The following is a 16,744-nucleotide window of genomic DNA, read 5'->3' as shown; positions in this document are numbered from 1 at the left end:
GGAGGCGGGAAGGACTGGGCAAAGAGCAGTTCCAGCAGGGCAGAGCCTGGAATGTCCAGAGCACTGAAAGAAGGCTGGAGAAGCTGGAGCTCCGGGAGCAACGGGGCAAATGGCGCACAGCGGGTCCAGAAGGGGACACAGCCGGGGTCAGATCACAAAAGACTGTGGGCTTGCAAAAAGGGTCTCAAAAGGCATCCAAGTTTTAGTCAAACAGTGATGAGTGTTTTTAGCAAGAGAGTGAATTATTTAATTACATGTTTAAAAATTACTTTGGTTATGGTGGAAGACAGAAGTGGAAGCAGAAAAGTCAGGCAGGTGACTCTTGCAACCTTGCATGAGGGAGGATGGTGGTATCTGGGAGGAGGGAAGTGAAGAGGGAAAAGCTTCTCAAACTCATCCCATCTCAATACCATCTCCCAAGCTCACCCACCGGCCCACGTCAAGCACTGAGATCCTAAACTAGGAGCAGACGTGTCACCCCAAATGCAAAATACACTGCTTTGTATTCCCTCGGGCCTCTCAGGAAAGGGAAAAAAATAAAAGTAGAAAATCAGAAACTCTTATAACACCATCTGTCAAAAAGGAACATCTTTGGAATCAACCAGATACTCACAGTCCCATGGGTTCCCAACACGGATCTGTGCATAGGCCTTTTTAAGTCTATTAACAACTTCATCATGAATGCTTTCATGTAAAAACTAAATGAAAAAAGAAACATTCAAGGGATTAGTACATATAAATGAACTATTAAATAGCACAAATAAATGTACGAAATTGTTAAAAATGCACAAATTTTTTTTTCCCCCAACCTTTTTTTTTTTTTTTTTTTGGCCGTGGTGCACAGCTTGTAGGTCTTAGTTCCCCAACCAGGAATTGAACCTGCACCCTCAGCAGTGAAAGCGCGGAGTCCTAACCACTGGACAAGCAGGGAATTCCCTCAATTTTTCTTAACAGTACTGATTTATACAGTTGACCCTTGGACAACATGGGTTTGAACTGCACGGGTCCACCTGTATAAAAATATTTTTCGACAGTAAATGTTACAGGACTACATGGTTCCCAATTGGTTGGATCTGCAGATTTGGAAGAACCATGGATACAGAGGACCAACGATAAATCACAGAGAGGTCCATAGTACTGGAATGGATTTTTCTGTACAGCACTACAGTCCCTACAAAAATTGATTTGGGTTATGACTAACAGGATCCTCCAATATTTGACACTAAATATAAAGCCTGGCTATGTATATTTGCTCCAGAACACAAAGGAAAAATAAAGGTTGACCAAATAAAGAAATGCTTGACTTTAATGTCATTTCATAGTTTACCATGTAATTAAGATTATAATCTTTTGGAGTACCCCTGTTTCCTTCTTAGCCTTAAGGTAATAAATGTTTAAGGTGAACAAATTCAATAAATTGTAAATACTTTACAAACATCGTAGCTTAGATATTCTATCGTAGTAGGCAGACAAGGTACTTTATTAACTGGTATAAGATGATGCCTTTAGAAAGTGCAGGCTCTGGGTTTCTGCCGGTGAAATCCGCAGAGCAACATTTAAATAAACAAATAAATAGAAAAAAGAAAAAAGTGCAGTAAGAGAACGTTAGAACTATCCCTGTAAAACAAGCAAGTTCATACCGCAATTCATACCACGTCAACTGAGTAATATAAAAACAAAGGAAAGATACTCATTCATTGTAAAATACAGGAAAAAGTGAATATGAAAAGTTATGGCAAAGGTAAAGGCTTAATTTCCCTATATTTTTTATCTATTCTAATTAATTTAGATTATGTCAACCTTATAAAGAATTTGTTCATACTCATTGTGGGTAAGAGAAAAAACCCAAAGCCAATTCCTCCATAATTCAATTGTAAACTGTTTATTTTTTTTTAATTACAGGAGGAAAACTCAACAATAATAATTTAAAAAGGCAATTGTAGCCAAATTTTTCTACCTAATCAAAACTGGTTTGGCCCAGTTTTTCAATAGTATGAGTCATGAAAATCAAGGTTGTACCTCATACAAAAACATTTTAAAATCCAGCTCAAATCTAAGTGTGGAGATTAAACTTCCCAAACCCCGAACACTGAAGCGAAACCACTCTCCTCACATGCACTTAATATTAATGTGTCCTATATATATGCATGCAGACTTATACACTTATATAGAGAACACACATATATTTACTTTCCAATAAACTACGTCACATCAAGTCAAATCTAAGACTTGACCTATAAGCCAAAAATTTTTAATTTTTTAAAATATTTTACTACTTAAAATGTTTTTACATGACAGCTAAGACTGTCTACCTTTTAGCAAATAGTTGTGAATGTTTCAAATGTTTATCTTGTTTTATTCTCTAAGTGACAAGGGACTTTGTCCACATTGTTCTAGGTGTAGGACTGAAAGCAGGTCTCATCACCCACGTCCAACTCCAGTCAATGAGGACTGGACCACGTTCAGCTTGGGGAGGTAAGGCAGAGTCCCTCTCTGACCAGCAGCAACTGCCAGGAGCACAGAACAGAGCAGCAGGGCCACGTGCTTGCCAACCACATCCAGGGAATACACGTTTCTAGCAGTGTTTCTACTACACCTCCTTAACAGTACAATGTGTTGAAAAGCAGCACTGGAAGAGGAGGACACTCTCATGTGCCCACGCAGAAACACTCACCAGGCGCCTCGCAGTGGTACACCTCTGGCCGGCTGTCCCCACGGCTGCAAAGAGAGCTGAGGGAACGACTAAGCTGAGGTCCGAATCCTCAAAAGCTTAGGGAAGCAGAAACACATCCATCAGTGTTGTGAGGTAGGCAGACAAGGTACTTTACTAACTGGTATAAGATGATGCCTTTAGAAAGTGCAGTGAGAGAACGCCAGAACTATCCTTGTAAAATAAGCAAGTTCATACCGCAGAGGCAACTTTTCTCCCAAAGAAAATGATATGAGAAGAGAGCAATGAGCTCCCCCTCCTCTGACCTCTTCATCTTTCACCTCTCTGAAGTTTCTGGTGCTGACTAAGCCTTCTCTGCACCTTCATGTGGTCTCTTCTCTAAAAGCACCACTGTCTTTGTCAGTCTTACTTGCCTCCAGTCTCAACCCCACCACCCATTTAGATGGCAGCTTCCCTGGGCCCACAGAAGTCAGTGGGATCCTTCTGATTTATTACCGCCATCAAACCAAGCTCTCCAACAACCTCTGCACCCTCATCTGCATCAGTCCATTCCCTAAAATGCCTCTTGTTCTCCCCGCTACAGAAGCTTTTTCAAATGTCTCAAACCCCTCCAGCCCTTTAGTCCTGCTCCAGATGACTTCACCCTTTACTTCGAGGAAAATCTCAAAGTGATCACACCCAAGGCCCTTTCCTGCTTCCTCTGCATCTCTGAAGAGATCAGTGCAAAATCACTTTCAGACTGCTCTCTACTTTTGTCTATTCCTTCCTGCTCCTCTTCTGCCCTCCGAAGAAAAAACTAGCATAGTCCTTACAAGGTTACCCGTCCATCGATCCATTGTATTACTTATAATTCCTTCCTTTCTATCCCTTCCAGAAACTTACAGTCCCAATTCCCTCTTACATCTTCAATTTTCCCCTGTCCAGTCTAAGAGCATTCTCAGACTAGCATGATGGTTAAGAAGGTGGATTACACAACCAAACAGACCGAAGCTCTTATCCATCACCACCACTTTTTCATCGTGTTATTTTAACTTTTTAAGCCTCAGTTTCCTCATCCATAAAATGGGATAACATTATCTGGGGTACTAACGGACGATAGTAAGGAGTTTTAGGAAGACAGCTATGCTCTGGGGTCTGATTGCGAGGATACAAATGCTGGCTCTGTCACTCAGGCACATAATCATTTTAAGCCTCAGGGTGTAACCTTCAAATGAGATTAATAAAGGTATCTACCTCATGGGATTACTGTGGGGATTAAATGACATATTGCACATGAAAAAACTGAGCACAGTGCCTGACACATACCCACTGATCAATAAACGCTAACTATATTTTCTAATCAACTCTCTCTTTTACGAAATCAGAAGTTCATCCAAAACAAACCCCTCACCATATAATTTTTATATTTCTGGTGTACCCCACAAACACATAAGCACTTAAACATGATGATAATGATGGCAATATACAATTAGCAAGTTTTTAGCATAAAATTCATGATTCTATGAAGTCTCAACCAACTGATGTTCATTATATTATCCAGAAGTTAGGCTGGTAGACTATTTCCTTTTGTGTCAAACCAGTGAAAAAGAGAATTAAATAATCTCCAAGACTATAGGTAAATGATAAAATGCCTTAAGGAAGTGTTCCTTCCCAATGTAAAAGCACTCAGTACCCCACTGAATACGAACTAATGTTTCTGGAAACAGCAGGTCACATAGAGTTACTTACTTATTTATTCTAGAGAAACATGTGGCCAGTTTTCAAAAAACAGAAGGAAAACAAGAAACAATGACACATTAGAAACTCTCATACACAGATTCTAAGCCCCAGGTAACATTTTCCAAACATGAACGCCTTTCCCTCCTAGTTATTTCCGCCTGCAAACCATGTGTCCTGTCTCACAAGGAAAGTTCCTAAGCATGGGACACACAACATAAAAGGGATGAGTTCTTACACAAGTTCTATACATTCAGGATGGCTACTGAAGATATTCTAAACAGAAAGCACGCAAACAAAGAAGAAAAGGCAGCCTTACCTATAATTGCATTGTTTCCTCCAAGTTCTAATAAACTTCTCCCTTTAAAATATATAAACACAAATTAATTCCTATTTCATTGTTTAATGCACACAGCTACACGGCCTCAAATCATAGCCTATCCCAATTGTTTTAATTTATTTTCTGATTTAAAACATAGCATGACAATAAATAAACTGTAACTCTTAAAAAATTTTCAAGGGAAAAAAAAAGCATGAGCATCGCATCAATGTCTAGATTCCTGATTTTAATAATTGTATCATGGTTATATGATCGAATGTCCTTGTTCTTAGGAAACACACAAAACACATTTAGTGGTAAAGGAATACAATGTCTTCAATTTTCTCAAAAGGTTCAAAAATATGCTCTCACAATATATATGTTTGTGTGTGTGTGTGTGTGTGTGTGTGTGTGTGTGTGTGCATGCTGGTAGAGAGAAAGTGATTTTAAAAATGGTACAATTGGTAAAACTCATTAAAGGGAATATGGGAATTCCTTGAGTTAGTCTTGGAATTTCTCCAAGTTTAAAATTATATCCCCCAAAACTCCAGTTAGTATAAAATGGTGCAGTCACTTTGGAAAATTGTATGACAATTTCCCAACACAGTATAACCATAAGATCTGACAATTCCATCTGTACCTTCCATATCCTTCCAATTCTCTATGTGCTCCCTAACCATGTTCAAAACCACCAACCCCCTCCAGGAAAAGCACCTACAACTTAAGACAGGCAGATGCATCATTTAAAAATTGTAATCCTACTAATGGTACTACTTATCAGAGAACTACAAACTACCGCTTTGAGTTAAAAGGAGGCATAGGGAGGAGGACAGTATCTTCCAGTGGGAGAAGCAGGATTAACGATCTTAAGCACCACTGCACATACTTACTGGACATTTGTTTATCTTTGAAGAAATCATCTAATCAAATGCTTGCCCATTTTTTAATTGGGTTGTCTTTTATATTACTGAATTGTAACAATTCTTTATATATTCTAGACATAAATCCCTTATCAGATAAAGGATTTCTAAATATTTTCTCCCATTCTATAGGTTGTTCTTTTCACTTTTTTTTTTTTTTGGGGGGGGTACGCGGGCCTCTCACCGCTGTGGCCCCTCCCGCCGCGGAGCACAGGCTCCCGACGCGCAGGCCCAGCGGCCATGGCTCATGGGCCCAGCCGCTCTGTGGCATGTAGGATCCTCCCAGACCGGGGCACGAACCTGCGTCCCCTGCATCGGCAGGCGGACTCTCAACCACTGCGCCACCAGGGAAGCCCTCTTTTCATTTTTTTGATGGTGTGCCCTTTTTAAGTTTTTTTTTTTTTTTTTTAATGTGGACCATTTTTAAAGTCTTTATTGAATTTGTTACAATATTGCTTCTGTTTTATGTTTTGGTTTTTTGGCTGCGACGCATGTGGGATCTCAGCTCCCCGACCAGGGATCAAACCCGTGCCCCCTGCATTGGAAGGCGAAGTCTCAACCGCTGGACCGCCAGCAAAGTCCTGATCTTTTGAAACAGAAAAGTTTTTAATTTTGATGAAGTCTAATTTATCTATTCTTTCTTTTGTTGCTTCTGCTTTAGGTGTCATATCTAAGAAACCACTGCCTAACCCAAGGTCACAAAGACCTATTCCTATGTTTCCTTCAAGCATTTTATAGTTCTAGCTCTCACCTTTAGGTCTTTGATAGATTTTAAATTAATTTTTGTGTATAGGGGTAGGTTGGGGTCCAACTTCATACATACCTTATGGTTATCTAGTTGTCCCAGCACTATTTGTTGAAGACTATTTTCCTCATTGAAATGTATTGGCATCCTTGACCATAAGTGTAAGCGTGCATTTCTGGGCTCTCAATCTATTCCATTGATTTTTCTATATTTATGCCAGGACACAATCTGGATTACTATACTTCTGTAATAAATTCTGAAATTGGGAAGTGTGAGTCCTCTGACTTTGTTCTTTCCAAGATTGTTTTGGCTATTTGGGGTCCCTTGCATTTCATATGAACTTTAGAATCAGCTCGTCATTTCTACAAAGAAGCCAAGTGACATTTTCAAAAGGATTGCATTCAATCTGCAAATCACTTGGACAGTACTGATCTTGGGCAGTAATAATATTAAATTGTTTCCAAACAGTGAAAATGGGAGGTATTTACATTTATTTAGGTCTTTTAAAATTTCTTTCAGTGATGCTTTGTGGTACTCTGTGTGAAAGACTTATACTTCTTTTGTTAAATTTATTCCTAAGAATTTTATTCTTTCTGATGCTACTGTAAATGAAAGTTTTATGAATTTCATTTTCAGATTGCTCGTTGTTAATGTATAGAAATACAACTGATTTTTGTATCCTGCAACCTTGCCAACCATGTTTATTAGCTCTAATAGTTTGTAAACTTCCTTTATAAAAGCAATGCCCATATAGCAAAATAGCTGACAGATTAACTATTCGAATCTCACCTTATGCTAGGGTTAGTCTAAATCAGCAAAATAGGCAAAAATTGACCATAAATATTATCCTAGAAAACCTCTTTAATGAGCCATAAAGTAGAGATACAAAGCTATGTCTTACAGCCCTTTTCAGTCATATATGCATGAAACAGAAATGAGAGAAAAACAGATGTAAGTCTTCTACACAACATTCATTCTAGGTCCTGTACTCTCACTGGTCCTGTTTAAATGTCAGTTTTCTTTTTTATTTGCCAAACCAGTCTGATAGAAATTGATAAGTACATTTGATATGATTCTACTATGGTCATTTAGGGAGGGAATGACATCCTTTTCCAAATTATGCTATTAAATCTGCTATCTCCCTGATATTAAGCCACTATTAACTGTACCCTTCCTTTCACTTGGACATTCAAATAAACACAGCTGGTGCCTCCATGGAAAGAGACAAGGAAAAAAACCCAACCTTTATTTCATATCCATACCTGAGGGAATTAAAAGCTCGATATAAAGCCAACACTTACCAAACCTCTCCTGCACCATAAGAGCCACTTGTTTTCCCACCCGAGTGCTCCCAGTGAAGGACAGCAGGTTCATTCGCTCATCTTTGGCCATGGCTGTGCTGCAAGGGGAAGAGACACGGTCACCCAAGCAGAGAAACCCAGCAATGGTGGCACTCGACGGTGCCAAGCCAGAAAACTCTGAAACCCCTGTCACGGAAAGACGTCAGTGAAAGACACAAGGATCGAAGCAGAAACTAACACACCATTGTAAAGCAATTATACTCCAATAAAGATGTTAAAAAAAAAAAAAGACACAAGGATCTATCCCAAGGGAGCAAGGGAAGGTCTTCATGAAAATGATTTTCACAAGGAGAACCATACAGCAGGACAGACTAACCCGTTCTGGGAGCTCTCCGTAAACAGAAATCACAAGGATGTTGCTAAGGAAGATATTCCTTCTTGTACTGATGGGTGACTGGACAATACAACCGTAGCAGTTCCTTGACGAGCATCCCAGTTATTTTGCAGTCTCTTAAAACTGATTCCTTTAAGAACTAAAAGTTTAGGGACTTCCCCGGTGGTCCAGTAGTAAAGAAGCCGCCTTCCAATGCAGGGGATGTATGTGGGTTCAATCCTTGGTTGGGGAACTAAGATCCCACATGCCGCGGGGCAACTAAGCCCACGTGCCACAACTACTAAGCTCATGTGCCTCAACGAGAGAGCCCATGTGCCACAACTACGGAGCCCACACGCTACAACTAGAGAGAGAACACTGCACGCCACAACTAGAGAGAATCCATGTGCCGCGATGAACAGCCTGCATGCCGTGACGAAGACCCAATGCGGCCAAAGATAAAAAATAAATTTTTAAAAAATATGCAAAAAAAGAAGACAATTTTAAAGACTGTAGGGAAATATCCTAAGTATCCTTCTTGGAAGCTGACTCAGAAAGGCTGTGCTATTTCCAGTTTCTAAGGAATGCAGACCAGACACTACTGATCTGAACCTTCTTGCTCATAGTGCAGGGTTTCAAAGGGCTTGGTGTGGGCCAAGCAAGGCAGCCACAGCATCAGACCAATGCAGGGCTGGAACTGTGTGATCAGACAGTGCATGTGGGCTTCCCAGGTCAGCCCAGCACATGTGAGCACTGACACTCAAGGGGGTTGCTGTGTAAAGCCCTTCTGCACACATTATTGTTATTATCCGAGCTATTCCAAGGCCAATGTGAAGGACTGCATGCCCAAAGTACAAGAAAAGAGCGGGTCAAAGGATAGACTATTTGTTTTAAATGACAATTTAGATAACACTTCACTATGCACTCTTTATGTGGGAGTTGTATTTTCTAAATAAAATTTTCTCACTTACCTAAAAAAAAGGAGTCATGTATTACAACTTTTTGAGACTGCCCATGAAGTACAATAGTGCGGTCAAAGTGCTAGAGGGGGACTAACACGTTCATCACACCTGTAAGGGTTCTAAGACCTGACTCCTATGAAATGCCATCTAATCAGTCAAGGCTACTAGAACCAGCTTCACCATGGTTCAGAGACAGTACAGTCCGTTCCAGCTGAAAAGATGCTATGACATTCTGCCAAGTGAAAGCAGCCGGATATAAAGGCCGCATGATTCCATTTACCTGAAGCACCCCGAAGAGGCAAACCAACAGGCGTGAAGTCGATGAGGGGCTGCGAGGGGAAGGGGAGGGGGAAATGACTGCTAATGGGTACCAGGTCCCTTTGGGGGTAACAAAAATGTCTGGAATGAGGTAATGGGGATGGTTGCACAACACTGTGACTTACTATTCTAAAAACCACTGAATTGTACATTTTTAAGGAGAGAACTTTATGGTATGTGAATTACATGATGATTTTTAAAAAACAATAAATTAGAAGCTGTGTCTCCAGGGTTCCCTTTTTTGGTCAGCTGAAGAACCCAGAGAAGAGGCTAGGTCCTTGGTGGGGAGTGAGAAACCAGAGCACAATTCCACAGCTTTGCTCTGTAAGTGAGCACGTTGATAAGTCAAGCGTTAGGAAGCCATGGGCTGCACAGTGGTACGGCAGGGTGTTATTTTAGGATATAAACACCTTACAGTAGTAGCCCTGGGCAATGAAAAAGACAGTTCTCACTCATCCTCCAACAGACGCTACACAGTAATGAAGTAAAGCCCAATGAGATCCGTAACAATAATGATTCCAAAAAACCACTCACCTCCTGAGCTATACCGAGTTTCGAAATTCTAGTAAAGATGATTCTAGTTGATCAACCCAAGCCCTTCAGCAGAAAGACACTCCGGGCCTACTATTGACCTACCCAATATCCGCTCCACCACAAGTCAAGGAACAAATCGCACCAGGCAGCTTGTTGTCCTCCAGAACCTTGGCTATTATCCTAGGGGAAAAAAGCAATTACTAAGGAAGGGAGTGATTTAATTTCTTACCATTTTTTGAAAAATGACAATAAATTCCAACTACGTGACTACTTTCTTTTTTCAACTTTCTCTCCCATCCCTCAAATATCTAGGCCTAGATTTCTCCTCACATACTACAAATGAGGTTTTCAAACACTTAAAAAGCAGGACTCTTGGGCTTCCCTGGTGGCGCAGTGGTTGGGAGTCCGCCTGCCGATGCAGGGGACACGGGTTCGTGCCCCAGTCCGGGAAGATCCCACATGCCACGGAGCGGCTGGGCCCGTGAGCCATGGTCGCTGAGCCTGCGCATCCGGAGCCTGTGCTCCGCAACGGGAGAGGCCACAACAGTGAGAGGCCCGCATACCGCAAAAAAAAAAAAGAAGACATGCGAAATAAACAAAACACCTAAAGCACTGGTCAGGAAGTTCAAGTGATCACTGTTCTCAAGTATTTTCTGCCAAACTATGAAGACATATCTGGTTCAAGATGGTAGCCTGATTGCAGGGCTTGTTTTGGCTTCTCACCACAAATCCACTAAAATGATGTTAAAGAAATAAAAAGGGAAATATGGAATAAAACCCACAAAGATGAAGAAAATGAAAGATAGCTCCCATTAGCAAATGAGAGGTTTTGACGCATCTCTCCCAAGCAGAGCCAGCCAAATAAGTGGTAAAGGGTGAAAAGGGAAAGAGGTTCGCCAAATCTAGACAGTATGCTGAGAAGACAGAGCAGAAGGCACTGGACCTGCCTGCAGAACCCCAGAGAAGTTCAGGACTAGTTTCCACTGGCTTCGCGCCAACCTCTTAGTCAGGAAATTGTGCCCTCCAGGCTAAAGTAAGGTGGACAAGCACAGCTTTTTCTCAATTAGTCTGCTTACAACTTAGGCTGTTAGAGTCAAAATGAGAAACACAGTTCAATGCTACTTAAATCTGATTTTAAGTTGTAAAAAATGGCTCCAGTAATTCTGATTTCTCTGGAACAGGGTTCTTTCATTGATTTTGAGCTTCCTGAGGAGCATGGGCCTAAATAGAGCAGAAGTTCTTTCGATCAATCATCCCAAGCTACTGGCTACTTCCTAATTTGCTTAACTTAAATTTCAAAAGGATCCAAATTCTGTACCCACTTCCATAAAAAAGATACCATTGTCATACCTAAATAAATTCTCCAATTGTCCCCAAAAATGTCCTTTACAGCAGTTTTCTTTCCTCCACCCAATCAAGGACCACATACTGCAGTTGTCATGTCTGAGAGCAGGTGTCAGGCTGTACAATTCTCTCCAGGGACTCAAGGTGTATCTACTATCTGTACAAGTAGCTGACTGCTCCTGAAGGGCAGGTATTTTGCTTTGGCCTGTGGGTAAAGGTTAACCAAAACCTCTTCCCCTAATGCATGAGAATCTGACCTTGGGTTAACTCTTTAGTTTTGCTCCTCAAGTTACCTGATAAATGCCAGAGTATCAACAATGCTACCTAGACAATACGGCTCATGGTAAAGATGACCCCTGACTGGTCAACTCAATCTAAACTGGAATAACGACCTGAGAACTACAACTGGAAACCTCATGCTTTTGCCCTTATCTGAGCGCAGTGACTCCTATAACTGTATGTCCCTGGTGGGTGGTTGAAAGCCACGTGGATAGAATTGTTACAAGACATTTTAGCTCATGTGGGGCATTAGGCTTTTAAACCAGGGCAACCTCCACACCTGTCCAGTATAGATCTCATCTCCTTTGCCCTGAATAAACTGCTACAAAGACACTGAATCAAGAGGAATACCTGATGCTATCCTCCTAGCAAACTATGTTCCTGTCCTATATCCTTCTGAACATATAGAGGTACAATATGTGGTCATTTTATGAGTCTGAATATTAGCTGAATTTTAAAAAATTCCCAGTGGACGTTGCAGCACCCTTGGTTAATTCCAGCACAATTTAGCATCATTTTACTTATTGTCTTACATTACAAAATCAGATAATATTCTCAATTACCTAAAAAAAATCATCCATGTTCCTATGAACACCTCAAACCCTTCAAAGGTTTAATAAAGCAAATATTTAAAAGCACAAGGCAAAAATAACTTAGAACAAATATCAAAATTAATAATAATTTAACCAGCTACTAATAACAATTGGCAAGTCAGTTCACTATGTCTACATTAATTTTTTTTTTTGAGGATTTTTTTTTTTTTTTTTTTGCGGTACGCGGGCCTCTCACTGTTGTGGCCTCTCCCATTGCGGAGCACAGGCTCTGGACGTGCAGGCTCAGCGGCCATGGCTCACGGGCCCAGCCGCTCCGCGGCATGTGGGATCTTCCTGGACCGGGGCACGAACCCGTGTCCCCTGCACTGGCAGGCGGACTCTCAACCACTGCGCCACCAGGGAAGCCCAAGGATTATTTTTAAAAATTGCCTGGGGAATCTCATCATTTTTATGTGCTTTGTATGTCAGTGTTCTTAATATTTAATTTGAACAACATTGCCTTGAAAGATATTGTTTTCTCAATATCACATATTCCTTTCAAGTAAACACTTAATACACGCTACTCTTTTTTTAGCCGACTTTTCACTTCCTAAGCCAGTGTTCCTAAAATGACCTTCCAACATTAAGGACCCTCTTATGTATAGAATCCATCACAAACTCTCTACCAGCAATTCTTTAAATCAGAGAATGTAGACCACACAAACGATGGAACATCAAGGGCCCACCGTCACCCTACATGGGAAGGCACTCTCTTCTATACATTCTCTAAATTCTGGAATGATAAATTAGTAACACTGATTTTATGACCTAATCAGAGTTGTCATGTTTCCAAATAGGAATAAATAAAACAGTAATTTTTTTAACCGAAAGAAGAATCAGTGGAATAATATAATAACCCTTTCTTTCTGCTTTGCTAACTGTCTATTAAACAAAAGCAGTAAAAGTATCAGGTGAGTAGAAATCAAGACCATTAACATGCTGAATAGTTGTAGCATAAAGCCCCTAAATTGCAAGGCTATTTCCTCTCTACTGGATTTGTTTTTATTTTGCAAGTGACAAAAAAAAAATGTTTTAAGAGTTCAAGTTCAGGCTTCCCTGGTGGCGCAGTGGTTGAGAGTCCGCCTGCCGATGCAGGGGACACGGGTTCGTGCCCCGGTCCGGGAAGATCCCACATGCCGCAGAGCAGCTGGGCCCGTGAGCCATGGACGCTGGGCCTGTGCATCCGGAGCCTGTGCTCCGTAGCGGGAGAGGCCACAACAGTGAGAGGCCCAAAAACACCAAAAAAAAAAAAAAAAAAAAAAAAAGAGTTCAAGTTCAACATTTATATCAGTATCTGGCATGTTTCCCAAGACTTAAATGTATGGCTCTGAAAAAGCTCTGTAAACGGCCTAACAATACAAAAATGTTATTACAACCAAAGAAGAAAGAGTTTATCCAAACTCCATGCTAAAATAAATATGACACTTTCATGTCATATTAAAAATTCAGTGCCTATCAATCACCCTTTTAAGATTCTTCCATACCCAGAAAGAATACAGTCATACATACTTACTTTGTGACAGCTACACTAATGAGGGAAGTTGTTGGAGCTCCTTTCCTTATAAGGGTAAAAAAACAAAACAAAAAAAAGGCAGTTTAATTTGGTGGAAATCATAAATACCTTTTATTTTCAAGCAGAAGTCTTTGTGAGAAAAAGTTCTCTCCAATTAAGCAACTAAGCCTAGTAACTAAAAGAGAAATCTATCCTTCAGCTTGGTGCCTCTGGGACCTAAAGAACTATAAAACTTTTATAAATAGAAAAATGGCACCAAGCAATTCTGGACCTGCCTGCTGCACTGATCACAGGAACTGTTACATTAACCTCTGCCAATTAAGGAAACTGAGTAAAACAGAAAATCAATCAACATGAACTTCCATTGGAAGGCTCAGAGGGCTGAGGAAGACTATACAACTAGCCTTTGGTAACATGGTGCCAGATCATTAATCCTCCCAACTATGCCCTTGCTTTCATAGTCTTTGAATACCTTCAACTGAAAACAACACTAAGATCAGTACATATTAGCAGGACAGACAGAAAAGGAGCAAAGACAATTCTCCTGGTTTTCCCATCTAAGTTCCTCCATTGAACAGGAAAGCTAAAAACAAGCAACCGTTTTGTCATCTATAAATACTGACATTGTCCCAGCTAATTTTTACTATCACATATTTTATAGTGATGTAACATTTAATGCATCAATGGGAATACGGCCAAGTGCCTCAGAATCACTTGGGAATTCACCATCAAATTTTATTGAGTTAAAAAAAGAATCGAATTTTTAAAAGAAGGTTGTGACGTATCACAAGTTATTTTCTTCCCTCCTATTTGTTCACTTAGTTTTCTGTTTGTTAGTATAGTATAATAAAGACTATCTGGTTTTCACTCCCAGTTTTCTGGCATACCCTGTTATCAACACCCCTTGGAATTTCCCGAGTGAGAGAAGTCTTTGTTATGCTAATTAGGTGACTAGTGGGCCCGCCCCCAAGATGGCGTCAGGATGGGTGCTGGTCATTGTTCACCAGAAAGATCAACCATGGGGAGGGGAGGAGGGATGAAGACTAAAGTCCAATCACTTGTACAGTGATTTACTCAGTCATGCCAACGTACTAAAACCCCCATAAAAATTCTGGACTCCAAAGCTCAGTGGAGCCTCTTGGTTGGGAAGGTGACGTGTCCTCCCCTCACAGGGAGAGAGCAGGGAAGGTCTGAGTCTAGGACCCTTCTAGACCATGCCCTATATGTATCCTTTAAAATAAAACTGCAATCATTAAATATTGCGCTCTCTTGAGTTTTGTAGGCCATTCTAATGTATTACTGAAACCAATGGTTCACAGGAACCTCCAGATTTGTAGATGGCTGGTCAGAACTACAGATGTCCCGGGGACTGGGAACATCTGCAGCTTGCATCTTAAGTAGGGGCAGTATTGTGGAAGACTGAGCCCTTAAACAGGTGGAGCCTGACACTGAGTACAGATAGTGTCAGAATTGAATTACAGTACACCTGCTTGGGGTGGAAATAACTGGAAGGAACAGGGGACAAGGCTGTGTCAAAAAAAAGGAGGTCAAAAAAAATAAATTTTACCAATGGTAAAATTTGTAATAATTAAAAATCAGCATTTCACAAATACCAGGTGTGACTTAGCTATGTTACTTGAAAGAGTAGTAGAAAACATTTCAATACATTTGCAATACTTTCAGTAGTACTTGAAAATAGCTAATTTTACTATCTAACTACTGGATAAGAAAATGAGCCATTCTTACCAAAGGCAGGCGTTCCCACAGATCATGGCGATGGCGTTGTTCCAGCCATACACCGCCACAGGGAAGTTGAACGCAGTTATGATTCCAACCAGGCCTACAGGATTCCACTGTTCAATGAGCGCATGGCCAGGTCCTGAGGAGAGGGAAAGCATGCAACATGCTTAAGCATGTTAATTTCATGCCTGTCAAGGTAATAAGAACAAAGTCTGCAATCTTTCATTTTCAGAACAAAGGTGCACCACACCAGGTGGCGACTCCAGATGCCTTGCAGCGGATCACTTAAACAGCTGTGGGATGTTGGTACATTAATGAGCATACAACAAAAGCTGTTATTACTACCACATTATCTTATAAACCATGAGGATATCCATTACGCCTCTGCTCATAGGAACTCGGTGTAGATCAGGGCAGTTTCAGTCCCATCTGGGAGACAACGAAACTTCAGAGAGTAGATGAGACGTGTCCTAGGTGATGTGATTGCCAAAGTCAGGGCATGACCACAACACAGGAGTCATGACTCTCAGGGCCGTGTTCTTGATGTTCTGATGAAGCCCTCAGCTAACCTCTCTAAATTCAAAACAAAGTGGCTCATGTACAGGGAAAAAAGTTATAATCATTATAAAAATGCTGAACGAATGAAGTGCACAAATAAAGCTTTACATACATACAGGAAAACTGAAAATACAAATTGAACCATTTGCATTTTATAGACAAACTTTAAAGACACCATAATCCCACAAGGGCCTTATTTTAATCAAAGGCAGCTGGAGCAGTGAAGAAGCAGAGCAAGGAGTGTGAAGGTTCACAAAACCTAGTGTTAAAAGCACTAGGAAGGTCACGCTCCCAGCCATCCACCTTTCTGGCCACGCTCAAGCTGCTAGCAAAAACAGGGAACCCACCACTTGCTGCACCTCATTCCCAGGCCCTTCCTTAGTCTAGGAACCCTAATCTCCCTGGAGATGATGTGCTGGTACAGCCTCACAGGGCCTCTTCCTGCAGGGCCTGCCTTCCTCTTCTCTGCCCCTCCCGTCTTTATCCTCCCCTCAAGTAGGCCAGGGGAGCTCTTATAACATCCCTCCGTAGCTTGCCACACTTTGGTGTCTGGATCAGTACTGCAGCTGCCCTCAGGGTAAAGTCCAAACTCCATGAAAAGTCCCTACCCAAGGTTCCCTCTCCACCCATCTCTCCCCCTCACACTGTGCCCTCCAGCAGTGCTGAAGTTAACACAGTTACTAATGGCTAAAGGCAATCGCTATTATGTGTCTAATTAAAGACAGTAACTGTACATTTGAAAAGAATCCCCTAACTTCCTACATATCAGAATTTGCCCGATATTCTAAGAAAATACAGGAAAATACGATTTTTTTTTTTTTTTCTGGTACGCAGGCCTCTCACCGTTGTGGCCTCTCC

The 16,744-nt window shown here is 41.0% G+C and overlaps 1 protein-coding gene across 2 annotated transcripts in view; it reads right to left on the bottom strand.

Annotated features, from left to right (window-relative positions):
• ALDH7A1 (aldehyde dehydrogenase 7 family member A1) overlaps nt 1–16,744 on the bottom strand; it is a 39,181-nt gene that overhangs the window by 11,935 nt on the left and 10,502 nt on the right. For both annotated transcript variants that reach the window (XR_003431160.1, XM_027098958.1), the window contains exons 6-12: nt 15,335–15,467; nt 13,589–13,633; nt 9,962–10,039; nt 7,673–7,770; nt 4,707–4,748; nt 2,675–2,769; nt 614–698 (exon numbers count right to left, since the gene is read on the bottom strand). Coding sequence is in view for 1 of the 2 variants with exons in the window: in XM_027098958.1 (XP_026954759.1) it covers nt 614–698; nt 2,675–2,769; nt 4,707–4,748; nt 7,673–7,770; nt 9,962–10,039; nt 13,589–13,633; nt 15,335–15,467 (576 nt within the window). In the remaining variant the exon portion in view is untranslated. The remainder of the gene's footprint in view (nt 1–613; nt 699–2,674; nt 2,770–4,706; nt 4,749–7,672; nt 7,771–9,961; nt 10,040–13,588; nt 13,634–15,334; nt 15,468–16,744) is intronic.

Source organism: Aethalodelphis obliquidens, unplaced genomic scaffold (genome assembly GCF_003676395.1).
Source record: "Aethalodelphis obliquidens isolate GAN/ISIS:26980383/991018 unplaced genomic scaffold, ASM367639v1 scaffold4, whole genome shotgun sequence".
In the NCBI taxonomy this organism is placed as follows: domain Eukaryota; kingdom Metazoa; phylum Chordata; class Mammalia; order Artiodactyla; family Delphinidae; genus Aethalodelphis; species Aethalodelphis obliquidens.
The sequence above is the reverse complement of the archived record's forward strand: the minus strand, read 5'-3'. Positions and strand labels throughout refer to the sequence as shown.